Consider the following 21,206-nt stretch of genomic DNA (forward strand, 5'->3'; position numbering starts at 1 on the left):
AAGGAAGGAAGGAAGGAAGGAAGGAAGGAAGGAAGGAAGGAAGGAAGGAAGGAAGGAAGGGAGAAAGGAAGGAAGGGAGAAAGGAAGGAAGGGAGGAAGAAAAGGCAGAAAGAAGGGAGGGAGGAAAAGAAGAAAAGAGAAAAGAAAAGACATCTTGAACATAAAGCTAGAATTTAAGATGACCTAAGACTAATAAAAACTTAATACAATTGCTGAAGCTTTGAGGGTTGCTACCTGAGCATGGGAACAATATATGAGGCAAAGGAAAAAAAATAATCATACTCAGGGTTTCTGTTATCACACTAGATTTTTACTTTGTGATCTGAGTACACAGTGTTTTTCTTAATATGCTGAGTAATACTACTAAATATGATTAAAATTATCATAAAGTAAACTTTATTTTTTTAGACAGTTTGTCAAATTTTTAAATGTGATTGTCATACCCAGAATTTTTTCTAATAAAATGAAACTGGTTTTATAATCAAAGTCAATTGGGAAATGGAACTCACCTAAACTGAAATTAACTTTAAAGTAAATCGTTGGAATGTCTATTCTATAAAGGGTGTAGGGGAGAGATTAATTGTATAAAAAAAAAAATAAATCTTGAACGTTGACACTGTAATTTTCCATCCTGCTCCTAGATGGCAGGAATGATGCATCAACCAGTGCCATAGCTTAATTTTACCATCAAACTTTAAGTTATACTTAGAAACTAACACCTTGGGTCTGGGAGCCAGGAGAGGCAAAAAAAAAAAAAAAACAATAAAGCAAGGGTAACAAAGATATACAAAAGCAGGGAGAAATATTTTTTTAAAGTCAGAGAAGCAGAGAATCTGATATAAGAATAATACTGCTAGAAAAGAAGTGAAGAAAGGGTAGCAGTCATACCTGGATAAATTAGAGTAACCCATCACCCATGGTATGGATATATTCTTTTACCAAGATGAGTAATACTTAAGATATAGCAACTGAACAGATTATTTTCTTCTATATGAATTTGAACTGACCTGTACACCTGTAAACATTCCCTGTACAGGGAATGGAGCCCATGATCATGGTTGGCTTCATCTATAACAGGTTTTAATCAAGTGTACCAACTAGACCAAATGTTTCAGAAATACAGAAAAAAGTTTGAGGTAACAGAGATTGGTTCGCCCTTTTTTCCATTTTAGTATCTGAATATAGAATGCATTACCATGATTGCTAAAGTTTGTTAAATAAAAATAATTAATCATTGAGATTTACAGAAAAGTGTGTACTCCCAACACATGTAGAGAGGGCAATGCAAATGTTGCACGGCATATCTACTATGAAGTTACAGCACTCTTTCCAATAAAAACTTGAAGAGAGAAGATAGCCATTCTGGGAAAACAATTACTTTAAACATAAAATCTTGTAGCTTTTAGCCAGTTTCTGTCTCAAGAAAGTTAATTACAAAAAAAAAAAAAACATAAGACCATGAGTTATTGACTCCACAGTGATCTTTTTTTTTTCCCAATTGAAGTTAGAAAGTTTTGGAAACAATCAAAGTTTTTTGGGTTTTTCTTTTGCTTGTTATTTTGTGTTATTCTACCTGAATTCAAAGTATACGCTGAAAAACCCTTAATAAAAGTGCTGAAAAATGAACTTATTTCCTTGGAGTTTCAGTAAGTAGCTCCTTGCTGGATCTTACCAAACTGCTATTACTACAGTTTTAACAACCTGGATGGGGCTAAAGACTCAGTTAGCTGTTTTTTTCCTCTTTCCTCAGTGATGGCTGTACTCCAGTGTCCCCAAAAGGACAAACACATCCTACAGATTTAATAATACCCAAGAAAGCACTTCACCAGCAGTTAATGCTGCTTCTGAAGCAGAAGATGGTTGTTAAGTATTAGAAAAACTACATCAAGGGGAATAAAATTATTCAAGTCAGAAAATTCACCAGCCAGATATAAAATAAAATCAGTGTACATTTGTAAAAGGAAGATGTCTGGTTAATTTCGACACTGAAACTCAGGTACAGACAGTTAAAGAGAAAAAAAAGGGTCATCATAGAGCCAGTTTTCCACAAATAAGGAAGATAAACATAAACTATTCCTCAGGTAGAAGTGGATTTTCAAGAGCAAGATCATTCATTTCAGTGGCTGTACATTAAACTCTGAATTGTTGGTACGCAACCCAGTCTACATCATAAACTCACTATAAGCTGTCCAGGAGCCATTTTCCACCAGAACAGGGAGATTTCCCTCTATGGAGAACAAAGCTATACTACTGTCAATGCTAGAGAGCAGGTTTCCTTACAGCCCCAGCTGAACCTGGACTATGTAAATAGTCCCACATGATTATTTCCCAATAGAATTCATCGATTTATCTACATCGCTTCTTTCGCTTGAACTGTAAAAGATGTGTAGAGAAATAAAATTGGACACCAGATGACTCAGATTCCATTTTCAGCAGCACTATTCCCATTCTGAATATTCTTGCTAAAGGTGCTCTCGTAGGCTGCCCCCCCCAGCTATTTATTTTCATAAAATGTAAATAGATATAGCTATTATAACACCTCCAGGTCCTGCCTGGGCATAGCAAGCAGTGTAGCAGGTTTCCACAACTGAAAGGTATTACCTTCATTTCACTGATATAAAAAGTCCAACTATTGGGTATAGAGAGGCAGCCTAGCATAATAACTGGCATGAATAATGTACTTAAAAATAATGATTGTTGATTGATTGAGTGAGTGAGTGAGTGCTGGGCTTGGAGTCAAATCCCATCTCTGATACTTGCCAACTGTAATTTTGAGTATCACTTGATTGCCATGATGTAGAGCATTGGTGCTGGAATCAAAGGACCTGAATTCAAATCTTCACTGCCTATATGATGTTGAACAAGTCACTTAACCTATCTTAGCTTCAGTTTCCTCATCTGGTCTGGATTAGATGGGAAGGGGGAGAGGCAAAATGAGAACAGGCATTTGTTGATCACCTATGATATGCCAGGAACTGTGCTAAGTAGTTGACAAATATTAGTAATTTGATCCTCACAATAGCCCTGGCAGGTAAATACTGTTATTATCCCTGTTTTACAGTTGAGGAAAGTGAGGCACACAGGAGTTAAGGGATTGGCCCAGGATCATAGGCTAGCAAGTTTCTGAAGCCAAATTTGAACTCAGGTCTTCTTAACTTCAGTCCCAGCAACTACCTCTGAGGTCTCTTCCCACTCAAATTCCATGATCCTATAATCCTGAGTCACATATAGGTAGTTATCTACCTCAGTCCCAGTAGTTACAACAGATGCTGATCAACTCATAGATGCTTCAAGTATTCATTTATTGAGAAGGAAAAAGTGAAGAGATCTGTGGCATAGGATGACCCTAGAAGTTCATAGCAAATAACATTAACTGGCCTTATTAGGGTAATGTGACTAAAAGCTTTTTGGCTTTGATCCTGGGGGTCATGCATAGTATAAAAAGAGTCATAAATAGGTCAGAAGAGTATGCTTCTGCTTAAGTTAGCTTATAAACACTCTACTAGTCCATTACCACTATTGTGGGCAGGAAACAAGCCCTGTTCTTTGGAAGTAAACTGTTACAACATGTGATGTGAATTAATTCTTCATTGATTTCTTTTAAGGGCTTGGAAGACACAGTTGAATAAACGGCAACCTGCTGTCCTGGGGCAAGAATAAGATGTTTATTATCAAGGAATAATTTACTAGTCTAGACTTATCTTAGAATCAGATACTCTTATTCAGTTTAAAAGTCAAGAGATCTATAGAGGTAAGGCTCAATACCTCCCTTCAAGAAACTTATAATCTAGTCTTAATTAAAGATTCCCTCCTGTGGGCCCTGAGAGGAGTTCAAATCACAAAAATTAGAAGTTTATGTTTTCATTTATAATAGCTAGGTTGCCTTCAGCTGAGTTGGGGTTGAATTCAAGGTTAGATAATTTAATAATCATGGCTAGCATATCCCCTGCCTAGAAATGATAATTAAATCCATAGGAGCTAATTATAGGGCCAGGTGAAAGAATATAGAGGGAGAAGATAATAGGACCGAGGACAGATCCTTGGGAGATACTTGTGATTAGCAGGCGTGACCTGGATAAAGGTCCAGCAAAGGAGCCTGAGGATTGATCAAAAATTGGAAAACCAGTAGAAAGTGAACAATGTCCCAAAAACCTAGAGTCAAGGCTGCAGAGAGGTCCTGAAGGACAAGGATTGAGAAAAGGCTGTTAGATTTGGAAATGAAGTGATCATTGGTAACTTTGGAGAGTGCAGTCTTCATTGAATAGTGAAGTCAGAAGCCAGACTAAGAAATGGAAAAAATCAATAGTAGATTGACTCTTAAACTTGAGTTTAACCACAAAAAGGGAGATAGACATGGGCAGATCAAATAAGGGTTTATTTAGGATGAGGGAGACATAGACATGTTTGGAGGTGATAAAGAAGCAGCCAGGAGATAAGGAAAGATAGAAGATTAGTGATAGGGTAGGGATACTGATAGAAGGTGAAATCTTCTGGAGGAGACAGGATGAAATAGGATCAATTGCACATATAGAGAAATTTGCCTTGGCAAGGAGTAGAGCCACCTCTTCGCATAAAACAGGGATGTGAAGGAGATAGAAGCAGAAGGCATCTGAGAGATGTGAAATATGAGAGAAAAAGAAATATGAGAGGAAAAGAGAAAGGTGTTAGAGAATGGCCTCAATTTCTCAGTGGAATACAAGCCAAGGTTTTCAGCTGAGAAGGGAGAAGAGGGAGATTAGTGAGAGAGGGGCTGAGAGAAGGGCAATCTTTTCCAGAAGACAAGGCAGCATCTCTCAACAACTGTTTAAGGCAGGAGCTCACTTCCAACAGGGTGGTATTGCTGCATCTTCAGTCTGAACTACAGTTCAGCTCTCCCTGGAGCCCCCATGAAGGGTAATGGTTCTCAAAGGGTGTGTCATAGTATTGTAGTGTAGTGGGTGCTTACCCAAGTATGCTAGGAATTGTGTGCGACTTACAATTTGAAATCACATGTGGGAGTCAGTTGACTCTCCCATAGGGTGACCTGGTTCTACATAAGAAAGAAAAATACTGTGCTATGTGCAAAACAAGGTTAAGAACCACTGACCTAGGGCCTCGGCCATTGTTCATGTCAATTAAGTGGGTTTTTTTTCCCTGCTTTCTGTTTTTGTATGTTTTCTATTTAGGGAATCGTACAGTACTGTTATATCCCCACAATTGACTGATTGTATGTCAGTAATTAGGACCATTACCAAGCAGTCTGAACTGTGATCATAGAATCATAGATTTAGGCCTTCAGAGGTGCTTGAACCATTCCAATACCTTCATTTTAGAGGTGAGGAAACCAAGACCCAGAGAATTTATGGGACTTGCCCATAAGTCATACAGGAATTAAGACTGGTTACTAAAATTCAATTTCTCCAAAACTCTGAAATCCAAGTGGCTAATGCAGAAGGAGCAGCTAGTTTTAGGAGCTAAGGGCTCAAAATGAGGAGGTCAGTGCAGGATCAAGTCAGTTACAAGATGGATTAGCAAGCTATTAGTTTGACTGATTTGGTCTCCTCAAATCTTTAACCATTAATGATGACATTCTTCACTCAACCTGTATCAATGGGTAAATGTGATCATAGCTTCTGCTATACCCACAAACAAGCAGGACTACTTTTAAAGTCACATGTTTTGTGTACTATATTCTTAAAGGGAAAGACAAGCAGTCCATAACAGAGATTTGTGATTTCACAGATAATCCCCTTTTTTTCTGTTCTCCTTTATACATGGAAATTCTAATTTTAGTAGGTGTTTGTTACATTAAAATTAAATTAAAAAGAAAAGAAATCTGCTGTACTCCTACCTTAGCTGTGCTTGTGAGGCCTGGAACTTGGACAGTCATGTCTCGATGAGGTGTCAGCAACTGAAAGTATTGAATGATCATAGCTTCTTGATATAAAATGCATAATTGTGAAACTTCAAATGCTTACCTTGAGATGCCAAAAGGTTTTCCTTTACTAATGACTTGTAATAAGTCAATAAAAGAGAATTGAATTTAGAGTCAGAAGAAGGGTCTCATTGGAATCCCAGATCCACCACTTACTACTGGAGTATGACTTTGGGTAAGTCATTTCAACTATCCAGTCTCAGTTTCCTCATCTGTAAAATGAGGGGGACTGAACCAGATGACTTCTGAGTTCCCTTCAAATTCCAGATCAATGAGCCATGGACTTGATATGGAATCAAATAGAGGTTTGGAAACAGAAAGTTAAACAGACATTGAATTCTGGAACCTGTTATCTCCTCTTATCTGCTCTATACAAAGACCACATAACTTTTGGTCATAATTCATGCTACTAGACCTCACTATAGATGATGAATTGCAGAGGATGTCAGATTGCCTTGAAGTGACACTACCTTATTTCTAAAATCTTCTACTACTTTCCAAACAAATCTCTCCGCCTCCCCACCCCATATCACTCAACCCAAACCAGCTTTTCTCCATGGAAAGCCAGGATGAGTAATAGAACTCTGCAAGAGGACTGGGGAGACTGGAGAAGCTAGATCCCAAAAATATCCAAGAGAAATAGCTGGAATTTCTCACTATTCAGATCTGAGGACCAAAATAACCAGAGATCAACCCCAAATTCACAGGGTGGAGAAGGGAAGTCTGAAGGTTTGTCCATTAAATTTTAGTAGGCAGATTGACCTTATTGGTAAACAGTATAGAAGGAGGGCTAAATCTTAGTCTACATGGGAAGTAACAATAGGAAGACATGCAAAGCAGAGGATTAAAGATGAGCTTACTTAACTCAGCAACCTTGTTCAATATTCTTTACTGATCTGACTAGAGATATCTCCCCATTCTGCCTAATGAACCACAGCTACAATTAGGAATTGGACAATTTTTATGGAATTCAAGCTAGATGTGATAGATATAGATATATATATACACATACAAACATACATCTGAACATACACACATATACACACATACATATATCTGTGTATTTTCCCTATAGCAGAGAAGGTTATACCATGCTTCCTATATATATTTTTATTCAATAAACAGTAATGCCCATGAGGTACAAAACGCTGTGCTAGGCATCATCTAGAGAAAATATTAAATAAGACTTGCCAGGAGAGTTTTAAACTATAGTAAAGGAGATAAGACAGAGATAAAAATATCTATATTAAAAAGTAGAACATGCTAAGTAAATAAGAGGGAGGTGAAAAAAAGTTCTTTATGAGAACTGAAAAAGGAGTGATAAGTCCCAGCTCAGAATAATACCAGAAGTCTTCCTGAAGGAGGTGGCACTTAAGCTAGAGGCATGCATATGCCATACTGTAGTACTCCAACTAAGCATAAATGCATACAATCTACAAAATGTTTCATAAAATTGGGTTACCATATAGTGTTAAGAATGTAAATGTAAAACTTGTCAAAAACAAATTTATGTAGGAAATATGAACCACATGTACATTTTTTTTAACAAAACTTCCAACGCATTGGAGTCTTCCCTGTGTCTCTGGGACTAGTTGGGTCTCATTATCTTTACCTACTCAGTTTCTAAAACATTTTACTGGTATTGGTTGGGCTCCATGCCTGGTTTTGGTTTGATTTTGTTACTGTTAGAGTAGTTGGAACATTTGTTGGCATCACTTAATCAATCAATCAATCAACAAACATTTATTAAACATCTACAATGTGCCAGGCACTGGGTATAAAGACCAAAACAAAACAACCTCTGCTCTCATGGGGTTTCCATCCTAAAGAGAGAGACAACATATACTCATTAAGTCTATGGGGAACATAAACAAAATAAATACAAAGTAATTGGGGTTGGGCATGGGGACAAGGGAGGAAAGAGACAAGAGCAGGTACTAGAATCAATAAACGCTTCATACAGGAAGTGGAGTTCAGCTAAGCTTTGAAGGAAAGAAACTAGGTATTCTAAAAGGTGGAGGGGAATGCATTTTATATATTCAATCAGGTTTGGAGACTCTATCTTCATAAGATGTCCACAATCCTTGCTGAATCTATACCACTATAACTACGTGATTGGAATAGGTTTTTGACATAGGCATGTGTTTTTTTCTTTTTTCTGAGACTGAACTAAGCATAATATTTTGCCATTTTTCTTTATCATCACCATAACACATTTCTATAGTGCTTTTGCACTTAAAAGTCACCAACAATGCAATATTTGTTGAGCAACTAGTATATGCTTATGTGCGCATGTGTATATATGGAGACAGAAAGAGACAGCCATAACCCCATAGTGACTAGGACATAGCTATATATAGTTATGTATACATATATACATATATATGTTTGCATACTTACATTATGTATATCCTATATACACATTTATGTCTATGTGGTAGGCACTATAGGATAAATGTGAATAAGCATATAAGGCATGCCTCCTGGCAAGAAAAATGGCAAAATATTATGCTTAGTTCAGTCTCAGAAAAAAAGAAAAAGAGCACATGCCTATATGGAAAACCTAATTTGTAGAACAGTCCTGTTGAAAGGAATTATTCATCCTAATTGTATGAGTGTTAGGTATATGGAATGCTAGAAAAAACTTCCCTGTTGCTTCATCATTATTCGCCCCAGGTGACTCTAAGATTCTCCCTTCAGTACTGTGACACCTTCTATAATGAGTTTAACCATATAGTAACAGATATTAACATAGTACTTTAAAATTTGAAAGATCCTTTACATACTTATTTGATCCTCACAACAATCTTGTGAAATAGACACTGCTATCCACACTTTACAGAAGAGGTAAGGATAAAGCCTAGAGAGGTTAAGTGACTTGTCCCTAGCTAAATAAGCTTCTAAGTGTCAGAGGCTGGATTTGAACCCCAGTCTTCCTGGCTCCAAGCCCAGCATGCTCTCTCCTGTTCTATCTCTGTTGCCATTTAATGTCTGTCTTCTCTAATCATATCCATTAAAAACATGAAATGAGCTTGGGGACTTTAAAGCTTTTGAGGCTTGTAGAATATGCAACTAGCAATTTGACATTATAATCAAGTTTTTTTATGAATCAATACTACAAATGTAGTCCTACATTGCAAGAGGCCCATAAAAGGAATCCATATATAACCATTTATTTTCCAGTCAGCAAAGGTTACAGGCAAGAGGGATCCTTTCTGATTTTTTTTTTTGATAAGCTGAAACAAACTCACCTCACCACCAAAATTTCTTCTGATATTATAAAATTCCTTGGAATGGTGGATTAAAATTCCCTTTTCAAAAAATTAACCATATTTTACCCTCATAAAAGATATATAATATCTGTAATATTTTCTTTCACCTATGCCTTAATCTATAAGTACAATATAAATGCAATGCATTTGGTTAGAAAATCTAGCAGTGGATTTCAAGCTGAACACAAAAATATCCATCCATTTACTCAGGGTTATTTTTCTGGTCCATTCACTGGAAATTCTAACAACCACTACCACCACCAAAAATAAATAAATAAATAACTTGTATCAGGAGATAATTGCATGAATCTCGCATGTCTGGAAAAAATCCATTTGTTGCATTAAATATTGGCTTGCTTCTATTTCTGGAAAACTTTTTAGTAGTGCCCTGATTTTCTGTCTTTGTTCACTTAAGAACATCATATTATGAGTATGTGTGTATACGTATATAAATACATATATAGTGAATATTTAATTCAAAAAATAAAATTTTCTATAGATGGTAAAGTCCATACAAGAATCTTCTGATACGGACTTTTTTTTTTTACCCAAGAGACAGAGGATTGTTACAATGGGTGTTACAATGGGTTATGATTAACAAAAACCTCAACTAAATGTAACGGTATTTTTATTCCACATAGAAGAGAGTACTTGAACTAAACTTTAAGGAAGAGAAGGATTCTGAGTAGAATGGTCTTTGTTTCATAACTAATATTAAAAAAATAGGAATAGGTATTGGTCAGTTTTAATACCTAATACTACAAATTAGCATAACATCCCATAAAGTTACAGGTTGCTCCAGAGTTAAAAAAAAAACAAAACAAAACAAAACAACAACATTAGCTCCTCTAATAAAATATAAGCTCCTTGGGAGCAGAGAATGTTTAATTTTTTGTCTTTGTTTCTCCAATGAACAGTGCCTGGCACATGGTAGGCATTTTCAAAATTCTTTTTAAGTATTTGATTTTACCTTTTCTCTGACTTTTTAAAGTCAAACTCTTAACATTCACTCTCAACCCTCCCTTCTGAAGCATCTTGGATTTCTTTTAAGTCACAACCCATTCCCATATTTGGGTTATCCCATGCCAGTAATTCACTTCTACCCTCTTTAGTGACTTGTTTGACTTTGTTCCTATTAGTATCAATGATCTTTTTAGTAGTATTTACAGAGAATAGCCAGATAACACTAACAAAAGGTATCAGAATATTGGAGATGATTCGGGTGGGAGCTCATTTAACTGAAATGGCAAAGGGGAGAAATTCCTGGCAAAGCATACTAATTTGGGCAAATTAGTAAGATTTCACATGGCACTTTCCTTTGAGACTTCTGGCCAAACAGGCTCGTTAGCTTTCCTATGTTATTAGGAAACTGGTGTGGCTAATTATTTTAAAGCTACTTTAAAGTTCTTATAATTCCCGGTTTTGTGATAGTGGTAAATTGTAAGCCATATGATTGTCACTAGACTCACCAAAGGTAAATGATTAGCCAAGGATAGCTGCTTTGTCGTAGGTGTCCTTTAAATGGTATTAGGAAATCCTACCACTAACTCTCTATTTGTACTAAAAGAAATTAAATAATTATCTGTGTCAATTTCCTCATTTGCAAGATAGAAAAGATACTATAGACCTTTTTCCAAATCTTTCATGAAGAAAGTTTTTTTTTAAATAAACATGTTAAAAACCAAGAATTATACAATGTAATGAACAATACTATACCTCATTTATGATTCTTCAGTATCTGGGTTTCATGGACATTACATGAAAATACAGTTCAAAAGAAGGAAAGAAACAATGTCTGCCTTTTGATTTCATTACTATAAAAAACAAACAGACAAAAAAAATCAGGCTTTGACACCCAGTACGAGTAATGAATGTTTAGTCATTTCACTCCCTGGTTGAAAAATATTAGAGATCTTTGACCTGACAAGGTATCTTAGAGGTAGCTAACACATGTATACAAACACTATATAAGCATTTATACAATGTGGTCATAGACACTGTATAAACACAGAAGAGTCTGGAAGTCTGAGTTACAGACTAAGTTGGAATGATCCCATGAGCATTTGGACAAATGTCTCCTGGTCTGCTGGGCTCCTGGCCCAATCCCTCTTGGCTTCTCCAAACCTACTTCTAGTCCAGTACCAATCTGCTTTCCAGTTTTTCCAGCAACTTCCTTATTTTAATCACCCAGAAGTCAGAAAGCCACATGGGAATCCTGACTAACAAATCCAGTGGGCCCAAAAGGAGAAATTAATTTGAGGGGAAAAAGCAAGTGATTACAAGAGTAAAAAGACCTGTTTGAAATGTATAAGATAAAGATTGTTAAAGTGAAGGAATAAGAGAGATGAGCTAAGTGAAAGAGAATTAGTAAGTATTATGTGAAAGAGGGGAATATATCAAATCATATCTCATTGCCTGTACTATGAAAAGTAGTCCAGACTACTCTCAGAAGGTAACCTAACCCTAGTTGTAGGCTATGTTGCTCTCCAATTGTAATGTGACCCTTAACAAATAACTACTTTAATGAGAACAATGTACATGCTGAGTTCACAATAGATGGACCTCATTGATGATTCCTTTGATTTAAATAATTATTGTATTGTCTCACCTATGACATGTAGTTGGGTGAAATCCCATAGAGCCGGTCCATCAATTCACATATCTTAGACAAACACTGCAAATAGATAATGAACAGGGGGCCCAGAATTGAACAGAAAGAAAAAGATAAGCCAGGTTGCTTTTGAGAAAGCATAGGATTCATTCCAGTCTTCTCCCTGAAACAAAAAGCTATCTTTTTCACTCTGATAGTTTTCCAGGGAAGTTACAAGGCTGAGAGTAACAGAATACTTATAATCTCTGAAGACTTGTAGTTGAGGGTCACACAGAGGGCAAGAGGGAAACAAATTGGGGGCAGGGAGAGGAGGAGATGAGCAGACTGCAACGAATCACAAATGAGTAATTAAGCAAGAGAGGTGGTATAAATGATGTTGTCAGAAAAAGGTTTAACTGAAAAAGAATATAAGATGGTTAGATAGTAAGAATGGAAGACAATAGTGCTTAGCCAACACGATCCATTGATATCTATGTAATGTCAAAATGTGAAGAACTCTCAACTCCTCCATACATTGAGTGGACCCCAGGTGGCTTTAAAAGGACATGGACAAATTACACGAGAGGCAGGTATCAGGTATGGATGGGTTACAATCTACTTTGTTGGTGAGAGAAACCGCATCAATGAAATCATAGGCTCACTTTTTAATTACTGGAGTACCTTTGATAGACCTCTAGTAAGCATCTCAAAATGGATTAATGGTATTTTTCCATTTATTCTCACAACTAGGAATAAATAGACAGGAAACACCTGAGAATTCAATGCTATCCAACCAAATAACCCAGGCTTCTCTATTCTCAGCTCAATTGTTCCGTGCCTTAAGGTCTAGCTCTTTCTGTCTCTGTTCCCATGCTATTTTTGTACTATTTCCCTATGGCCTGTCACATCAATTTCTATGACTATGTAAATATAATAAGGTTTTGAAAGGTAAGAAAGACATCCACAGAGCATCTGTCATCAAGATACAAGCAGATAAGATTGAGGTTAAGTATCGCTGGCTTCCAAAGAAGTAATATAAGGAAATATTGGACTCAATGAAATATAGGCTAAATGAGTTCAATATTATCTGGTTTTGTTCATATGCTTAAGTATTATTTCTTGTGGTATTTTGCTGGTTTGTGTCTCCTAGATTCAAAACTATAATTATTAGATGTCAAACACAAAAATGAAACTAGTGATTATCAGCATCTCAAGTGCTTTTCTGCTCAGGCAGGGACAGGTTCAGCAGGTATAAACACCAGGCTCTGGCTCTTACAGTTTCACTAGTTAATCACCTGTTCACTCCAAGAAGTAGGAAACTCCCCCAACTGTGGTAGTTGTTGCCACTAAACAACCTGAAAGAAGGGGTACCAGCAGAATAGCTCTACCTGTCAATACAGCCTCTATCCAACAAAAGTGGTCACTCCCATCAGTGGTCATCCTCACCATATAACTGGCCATTGCAGTTTATTGAAGGTCTCCAATGACTGGGCACTCATTCTAGCATCACTGTCCCTACAGCTATCAGACACCCTCTATAATTTCCCTTATCAGCAGCATCTTGGTCAGTGGCTCAAGAGAGGGTAATTAGTATCCCTTGGAGAGTAGGAGTCTTCTGTTGGGCTGTACTGACTATATGTGTACTTGGGAGTTGATGGTTCTTTGAATGAATAATAACAAAGTTCATTTGGAAGAACAAAAGGTCAGGATATGGTCTTTTTTTAGTGAGGACTCTATTGAGGCAGTGTTCTATAACAAGAATCAGTCTCTTATTTGGGGTACAATATTTTGAGACCTCAATCTCACTTGCTGGCACTGATTAGGGGGAAAGTGGCTGCCTGTGAAAGCTGTGTTGTTCATTCAACAATATTGAATGAATGAATGAAAAAGCATTTATCAAATGCTTACTACTATATTGCCAATGAATAAACGAAGCATTTATTAAACATTTACTATTACAGATCTCTGTGCTAAGCACCAGGAACGCAAATTAAAAAATAAAATTAAAGAAAACAAGAGTCCTTGCTCTCAAATTCATTTTCTAATAGGAAGCAACAAAACTTATTAGGAGGACTCAGCTGCAGGGAGAGTGAAAAACCTCAGTGATCTTTAGGGTACAATGGCAGGGCAAATAGGATAGCTAGAGTAGAGAGAAGGTAAGGTTGATGTACCTACACCTGCTTTGGTGTCATTTTGATTGGTGAAAGAGTATCAGTTTCTGACATTATATTTGAATAGAGGCTGACAACAAGTATGAGAGAGTAGTTATTAAATGTATGGAAAAATTCTAAAAGTTACTCCATAGAAGTAAACTTTTATAGATAGGCATATGGGAGGGGATATATATGTGTGTCTGTGTGTGTGTATATATAATTATCTTTCATTTGTTCAAATATAAACATCCTTTCTTCATATAAACAAAAAACTCTTAAGGTTTAATCTTCAAAGTAGTATAAAGGATGATATCTATCAAATAAAATGATAGGATCACCACTCTAGAACTGGAAAGGACCTTAAAGATCACATAACTCACCTTCCTTATTTTACCTAGGCACAAAGAGGGTCTCACAGGTAGTCAGTGGCAGAAGTGGGATTTGAACTAAGGTCTTGTGACTCAGTTCAGTGCTTTGCCTACTGCACCAAGAACCCTCTAATAGTTTTGCTTTTGCTTTTTAACCATAAGGGGGGAAAATGATTTATGAGAAGCCAAGCTAACTTACTTTAAATTGTCATCAAGATCCATTCTGCCATAATTCTACTTTACAACTAATTTTGAAGTTTATACTTAATCATATTTCCAGTTGTCAGCTGAATGGATTTTCACAGTGGTATTTAAGAGGTTGATGACTGGGATCTCTTGCATCAGTTATATCAAATATTGTGGGAAATATAATAAACTATACAGCTTTATGGCAAATATTTTATGCAATTTATATTCTATGCCTTCACAGCTTACAATTTTACAACTCAGAAGCTAGGATTTGCAAAAGAGCTACCCAAATTCACACTTATAAGCGCATGGATAAACACTCAACAAAAAATAATTGAGCACTAAGAAACATGCATTTTTGAGTCATAGAAAGATACATGTACCAAAATGTACATAGCAATACTTTTTGTAGTAGCAAAGAACTCAGAACAAAGCATTAGCAAAGAACTGAAAAAAAAACCTATCAAATGGAAGATAGATAAACAGACTATGGTCCATGAATACAACTGAATGTTATTGCACGTAGCAGGGGAGTGTTGCAGCCAGCTCTAAGTACCAGCTCAGGAGAGCCAATTGTTGAATGTTCAATGAGCATTTCCACTGGAAACTGGCAAGTTCTAGGACCTGAATTGCCATTTTGAGATTGTCTAGACTTGAGAAAGTGTTGAATACCATTTAAAATACCTAGACGGTATAAAATAACTGAGCATATAGCTGCCAAAACAGACACAGGAACTATATGAATCTAAATATAAAATACTTTTTATGCTAATAAATTCAGATCTAAATAAGTGAAGTAATATTTATTGTTCATAGGTATGTAAAGGCAATATAATTTTTAAATGACAATTTTTACTCAATGTCATCCCAATTAAATTACTAGAAAGTGTTTTACTAAGTTAGAAAAAATAATAACAAAGTTCATTTGGAAGAACAAAAAGTCAGGAACCTCAAAGAAACCGGGGGAAAAATGTAAAGGAAGTAGATTTATCAGTATTAGACCTTAAACTATATTATGAGGTGAGAGCAATGTTGAAATGTAAAAAGGACAATTTTGATTATTTTAAATTAAAATTTTCTCATGTAAATAAAACTTATGTAGCCAAGAATAGAAGGAATGCAAAAAATTGAGGAAAAAAACCTTTCACAGACAATCTCTCAGGTAGGATGTGATTGGGTTGTAATATTACTGTGGTGTAGGAAATGATGAATTGATTGATTTAGAAAAACGTGGAAGACTAGGACTTATGAAGGAAGATGCTATCCACCTTCAGAGAAAGAGATGATAGACATAAATAAGCATAGTATGGTCTTACATATGTGTGTATGAGTATATATGTGTTATGTTTATATATATGTATATGCATGTACATATGTATATATGTGTATATATCTGTGTATATCTATGTATATGTGTATATATCTATGTATATGTGTGTGGATATATATTTTATATAAATACATATATACATATATATGTATATATATACATATATATGTGTGTATATATATATATCCACACTTTATTGTAGCCTTTCTTAGGGTGATAAGGGAAACAGGGGGAAAAATAAAGTTAAAAGTACGTAGCAGAGAACAAAAGAAAACCAATAAGGAAGCAAAGAAAAGCTGGGCAGCTTTGAAAACAATGTGTAGTATTTATTATATAGGTTTTCTTGAAATGGAAATTAATTGTTTTATATTGAATCCTCATTTACAGTTTGCTATATACATAGCAATATTTTTTTTCTTTTCTCATTTTGTATTTAAGTCAAGAAAGTGTTGGGAAAATGTTAATAATGCAGATTAAACTTAAAAGTATGTCATTCTACCTTTTTTTTTGGAGAGCTGTTTATTAATCATTTGCCATCATAGATTTGACTATAAGAAACAATGAATACAATCAGTACTGTATGATCTGGTGCAAAATAAAATAAAGGGGAAAATGGGAATGTGTGTGTGTATCTCTGTGTGTATAACACATACACACAATGACCATAACAATATAAATGGAAAGAACAACAAAAGCTAAAACTGAAAATGATTGGCGTGAAATTGTACTGAGTAAGCTTGGTTTCCACTAAGAGATAGAAGAGAATGTCTTCTTTCCCCTACCCTTCCCCTACTTCTTTTATAGAGGTGGGAGATTATGAATAGGGAACAGTATGTATAATTTTGGACTAGGCTGATATATGTGTTTTGCTGAATGCCTATTTTTCTCCTTTATTTTTTCTTTATTTTAAGAGAGTGCTAGGGGAAGAAGAGAAGGAAGGTGGAATATATCAATAAATGAAAATGCATAAAAAAAAAGAATAGTTAGTATTCATATAGTGCTTTAAGATTTGCAAAGCACTTTACAAATATTATTTTGTTTGATCCTCACAATAGCCCTGGGAGGTAAGAGCTATTATTATTCCATTTTATAGATGAAAAAACTGAGGCAGATATGTTCAATGATTCATTCAGGGTCACATAACTAGTACCTGAGGTTATATTTGAACTTGTCTTCTTGACACCAGGGACAGTTCTCTATCCACTGTGCTACGTAGCTATCATATCAATAAACATTTTAAAAAACATATATATGTAGGGTATCCCCAAAATCTAAGCTATTACAGCTTAAAAGTGCACTGTCTTTGAGGACACCTTTTAATATAGGTGTATGAAAAACTGTATAGAAGGGAAACAATCAGTTAAGTCTATATATATGTTTTCTTATTTTTTAAAAATGGTGGTGATGGTTTTTCTTCTACTTTGTTCTATTTAGGAAGTGTGTTAAGTTGAACCAAGATACATACACACACATAATATAAAATATTTTAGGAAAGCAGAAGCCTTTTTTTGTAATGGAGGGACTACATAGACTATCACTCCCATTTGGGCCTCCTCAAAGAAAAAAAGCTAGTCTGACTCAACAAATGGACACTTTTGACTTTCTGAGGGAATTTAGGGAATTTAAACAGCTGTTTTGAAATTAGCATCTCAGAAAGCAGAACAATTTGACTTGGACTTTTATTGTTTCAGATTTCAGTTCTTTCACATAACTGTTAAATTCTTGTCACATATCAAGTTACCTTAAGTAGCTTTTTGTGAGTTTAATTAAGTCTTACTAATTCTCCAACAGCTCAGAGAAAGATGAATTCCTTAAATATTTAATCTGTTTATGACTGAAGTGTCATTTTCTGAATACAGCAGTAAAATTCTAGGAATTAATTACACTTTGAATTAAAGCTGCTTTTTTATATGCTCGACATGTAGTCATAGTTCACCCAATGTGTAAATCAAACAATCCATCTATGCATCATGAAAAATTTACTTCAAATGTTGTATTTAGCAAATAACTACAGAGCCCCAGTGCTGACCATGGGCAGAAGATTTTCTCCCTGTTCCTCCATCAGCCCACACCCTCAGTCCTATCCAGGTTTATCTTTTCACCGATTCCCACACTTGGTTCTTTCTCTCTCTCCTTCTTCCTTTGTTCAAGTCCTCTTGAATGTTTTAAGCAGCCAGCTAACTCTTGTCAAATCAGAAGCTCAAGCCTGTTTTCCATATTACCCTTTCTTAAAACCACAATTCAGTACCTCCATTAGGACACTTTTTTTGCTATTAGCACAAATACTGAACAAAATTCTTGTCCTATTCCTATCCTAAATGCACCCCTGCACGTGTTGTATCCATATATAGACATAGCAATAGGGATTACTCCTGTGATTTTATTGCCATAGGGAACTCTCTCTCCCAATGTAGACTGCAATTAATGGTCTCGGAGAGTTGTTTAGATCATTGAGAAATACAATGATTTGCCTAGCACCAGTATATGTCAAAGGTAGGATTTGAACCCAAGTCTTCATGGTTCTCCAGGCTTCCTCTCCATCTGTGTATATTAATACACTGATATGTATAATATACATAATATATATAATGTCTATTAATAACTATGTTTATGTATATTTATATATAATAACTGTATAGCTGTACATTTTATTAATGTTAACTGTATATTTGTCCCCACAGCTATACTGTAATTTCTACTAAAGACCTAACCTGATCCCTCATTGCTGTGTGGAAGTGACCCTCTATTCTCAAAGGCTATAAGAGTGGAGCAAAGTCCTGGCAGATCCTACTATATTGAAAATGTATGAGGCCAGTGACAGACTGTATCTCTCTCTGTCATCTGAGGTATCAATCTAGCTGAGTTCAGAAAGGCCCTTTACCAGAAGGTTGGCCACAAGGTAATGAGTTCAACTCCTGGCTCTTCTACTTAGTACCCATATAGCCTTGGGCAAGTCATTTCCAATCTCTGGGTTTCAGTTTCTTCATCTATAAAAAGGGGGTTTGAACTAAACAATCTCTGAAGTTCCTTCTGGCTCCAGCTCTTTGATCCTATGATCTGAATTTGTTTTGGCCCAGTAACTCACCAGATCAGCTACTCAGGCATGGAGGGATTATAATATACATCGGTGGCACTTGGGCTCACACAGATTAAATCTTAGAAGTACCAATGAAGTATCATATCATAGGTTTATAAGGATGGAAAATAGATGGGCCAAGATAAGTCTCCAACTGTATACACTCAATCACACAATTGTTCAATGCCTACTGTGATCAGCGCAGTCTGCTAGGCTTTGTAGGGAGGATGCAAAGAAATTAGAAGGCAGTGTAATAGCAGAGATGAAGAACACATTTACATTCCTATGTAACTTGAGAATATTCCATTTTCAATAGATATTTTATGCCTAGCACTGGGTTAGGAATTGTAAGAATGAATATGGTCTGATTGGCAGAATGGTTTCCAGTCATTTCGACAAACACCCAGGTTGACTTAAGGCATAAGTACCTTGTTTCTACACTTACAAGACTTGATTTTGAGAAGTACCAGGAATTTTTAGGGATAGTTTCCCAGCCCCAAACAATAGCAGATAGTAACAGAAAGATCATTTTTAAGATGATTTTTTAAAATAATCCCTTCCTTTTGCCATGTGATTATCCACACCTTTGTCTCAAAGCACATTGAAGGAACATGAAATAATCATGTAAGGGATTTCAGTTCTGCTTTCATATGTACGTCTGTATGTATACATGTACATATATGAATACCTATGGGGGTGGATTGTGGTGCTCTTTTAGTAATAACATTCGCACAGAAAACTGAATTAAAAGAATGATTGCTAAAATTCATCCTATTGGTACCTCTGATGCTGAACAAGTACAAGATAACATGGTAATAAAGTGTGTAATGTGTGGTCTTTGCCAGATGGTACTTACCACCTTTCATCATGCCCACTTCATAGCATTTTCGTAGTCGACAGGCCTGGCAACTCTTTCTCCTGTTCTTGTCAATGGTGCATTGGTTGGTCGCAGGACACATGTAGTCATTATGCCCTGTTCAAAGCAAAAGGAGACAAAGAATATGATTCCTGGGATCCGAAACAGATCAATTTAAACACGGTGGAGTGTTTGCATGAGACTCCATGCTACTTGGCTAATAATATAGTTACACTTGCCACAAACCAGTTTAAGCGATTGTCACATAAGCATCATTTTAACCAGATCAAAAGCCAATCATTTAGACTTGATTTCTGCCTTAGCCATTTCCTCAGTGGGTCCTTTGAGAAAGTTAGTGAAAGCAAATTTCAGCTTAGCAGCCTTACTCTCTATTTCCTTAGCTATTATGTACTTCTGGGACTGAGCGTCCCATGTCTAAAATGTTCTTCCTTCTCCTCTTCTCCATCATCCTCCTTCCCTGGCTTCCTTCAAGTTTCAGCTAACTTCCTTCAAGTTCCCACTTTCAACAAAAAGCCTTTCCTAATCCCCCCTAATTTTAATGCCTTGCCTTTATTGATTATTCCCTATTATTTTCTGTTCTTTGTTTTTCAAGTTTTTTTTCAATCATGTCCAACTCTTCGTGACCCCATTTGGGGTTTTCTTGGCAAAGATATTAGAGTGGTTTGCCATTTCTTTCTCTAGCTCACTTTACAGATGAGGAAACTGAGGCAAACAGGGTTAAGTGACTTGCCCAGACTCACACAGCCAATAATTGTCTGAGGTCAGATCTGAACTCAGGAAGATGAGACTTCCTGACTCCAGGCTAGGTGCTGTATCCACTTCACCACCTAGCTGTCCCACTGAATGATTGATTGAGTTCTATGTGAGGTCATTACACATAGATGAGAACAGGTAAAGATTCACGCAGAAAGTGGAAGCAAAGTTAAATCATGAATGGAGAGGAATTTAGGTGGCAAAAAGGGAAAATATTCAATCAATCAATTAACATTTATTAAGTACCTACTATGTATCACGCACTGTGCTAAGGGTTGGGGATACAAAAAGAGGCAAAAAGACAGTCCTTACCCTCAAGATGTTCACAGTCTAATGGTAGAGTCAAGGTGTTGACAAATATATACAAATAAACTATATACAAGATAAATAGGAAATAATTAACAGAAGGAAGGCACTAGAATTAAGAGGAGTTGGGAAAGGTTTTGGTTTTTTTTTGGTAAAAGATGAGATTTTAGCTGCAACTTAAAGGAAGTCAGAGAAGTTAGTGGGTGAGAATGAGTAGAGGAAGCACTGAAGGTACAGAAGCTAACCAGAGAAAATTCCCAGAGCCAAGAAATGGATTATCTTGTTCACGGAACAACCAGGAGGTCAGTGTCATTTGATCAAAGAGTACATGGTGGGGAATAAGGTGTAAAACGTCTAGAAAGGTAAGAGGTTGGTTAT

General features: G+C 36.0%; 1 protein-coding gene across 5 annotated transcripts in view; it reads right to left on the reverse strand.

Moving 5' to 3' along the window:
• The window catches only part of ESR1 (estrogen receptor 1), a 455,293-nt gene that overhangs the window by 204,507 nt on the left and 229,580 nt on the right, over window positions 1-21,206 (reverse strand). For all 5 annotated transcript variants that reach the window (XM_027857990.1, XM_027857989.1, XM_027857987.1 and 2 more), the window contains one exon: window positions 19,749-19,865. In XM_027857990.1, coding sequence (XP_027713791.1) covers window positions 19,749-19,865 — 117 coding nt within the window. The remainder of the gene's footprint in view (window positions 1-19,748; window positions 19,866-21,206) is intronic.

Source organism: Vombatus ursinus, unplaced genomic scaffold (genome assembly GCF_900497805.2).
Source record: "Vombatus ursinus unplaced genomic scaffold, bare-nosed wombat genome assembly UNPS02012602.1, whole genome shotgun sequence".
In the NCBI taxonomy this organism is placed as follows: Eukaryota; Metazoa; Chordata; class Mammalia; order Diprotodontia; family Vombatidae; genus Vombatus; species Vombatus ursinus.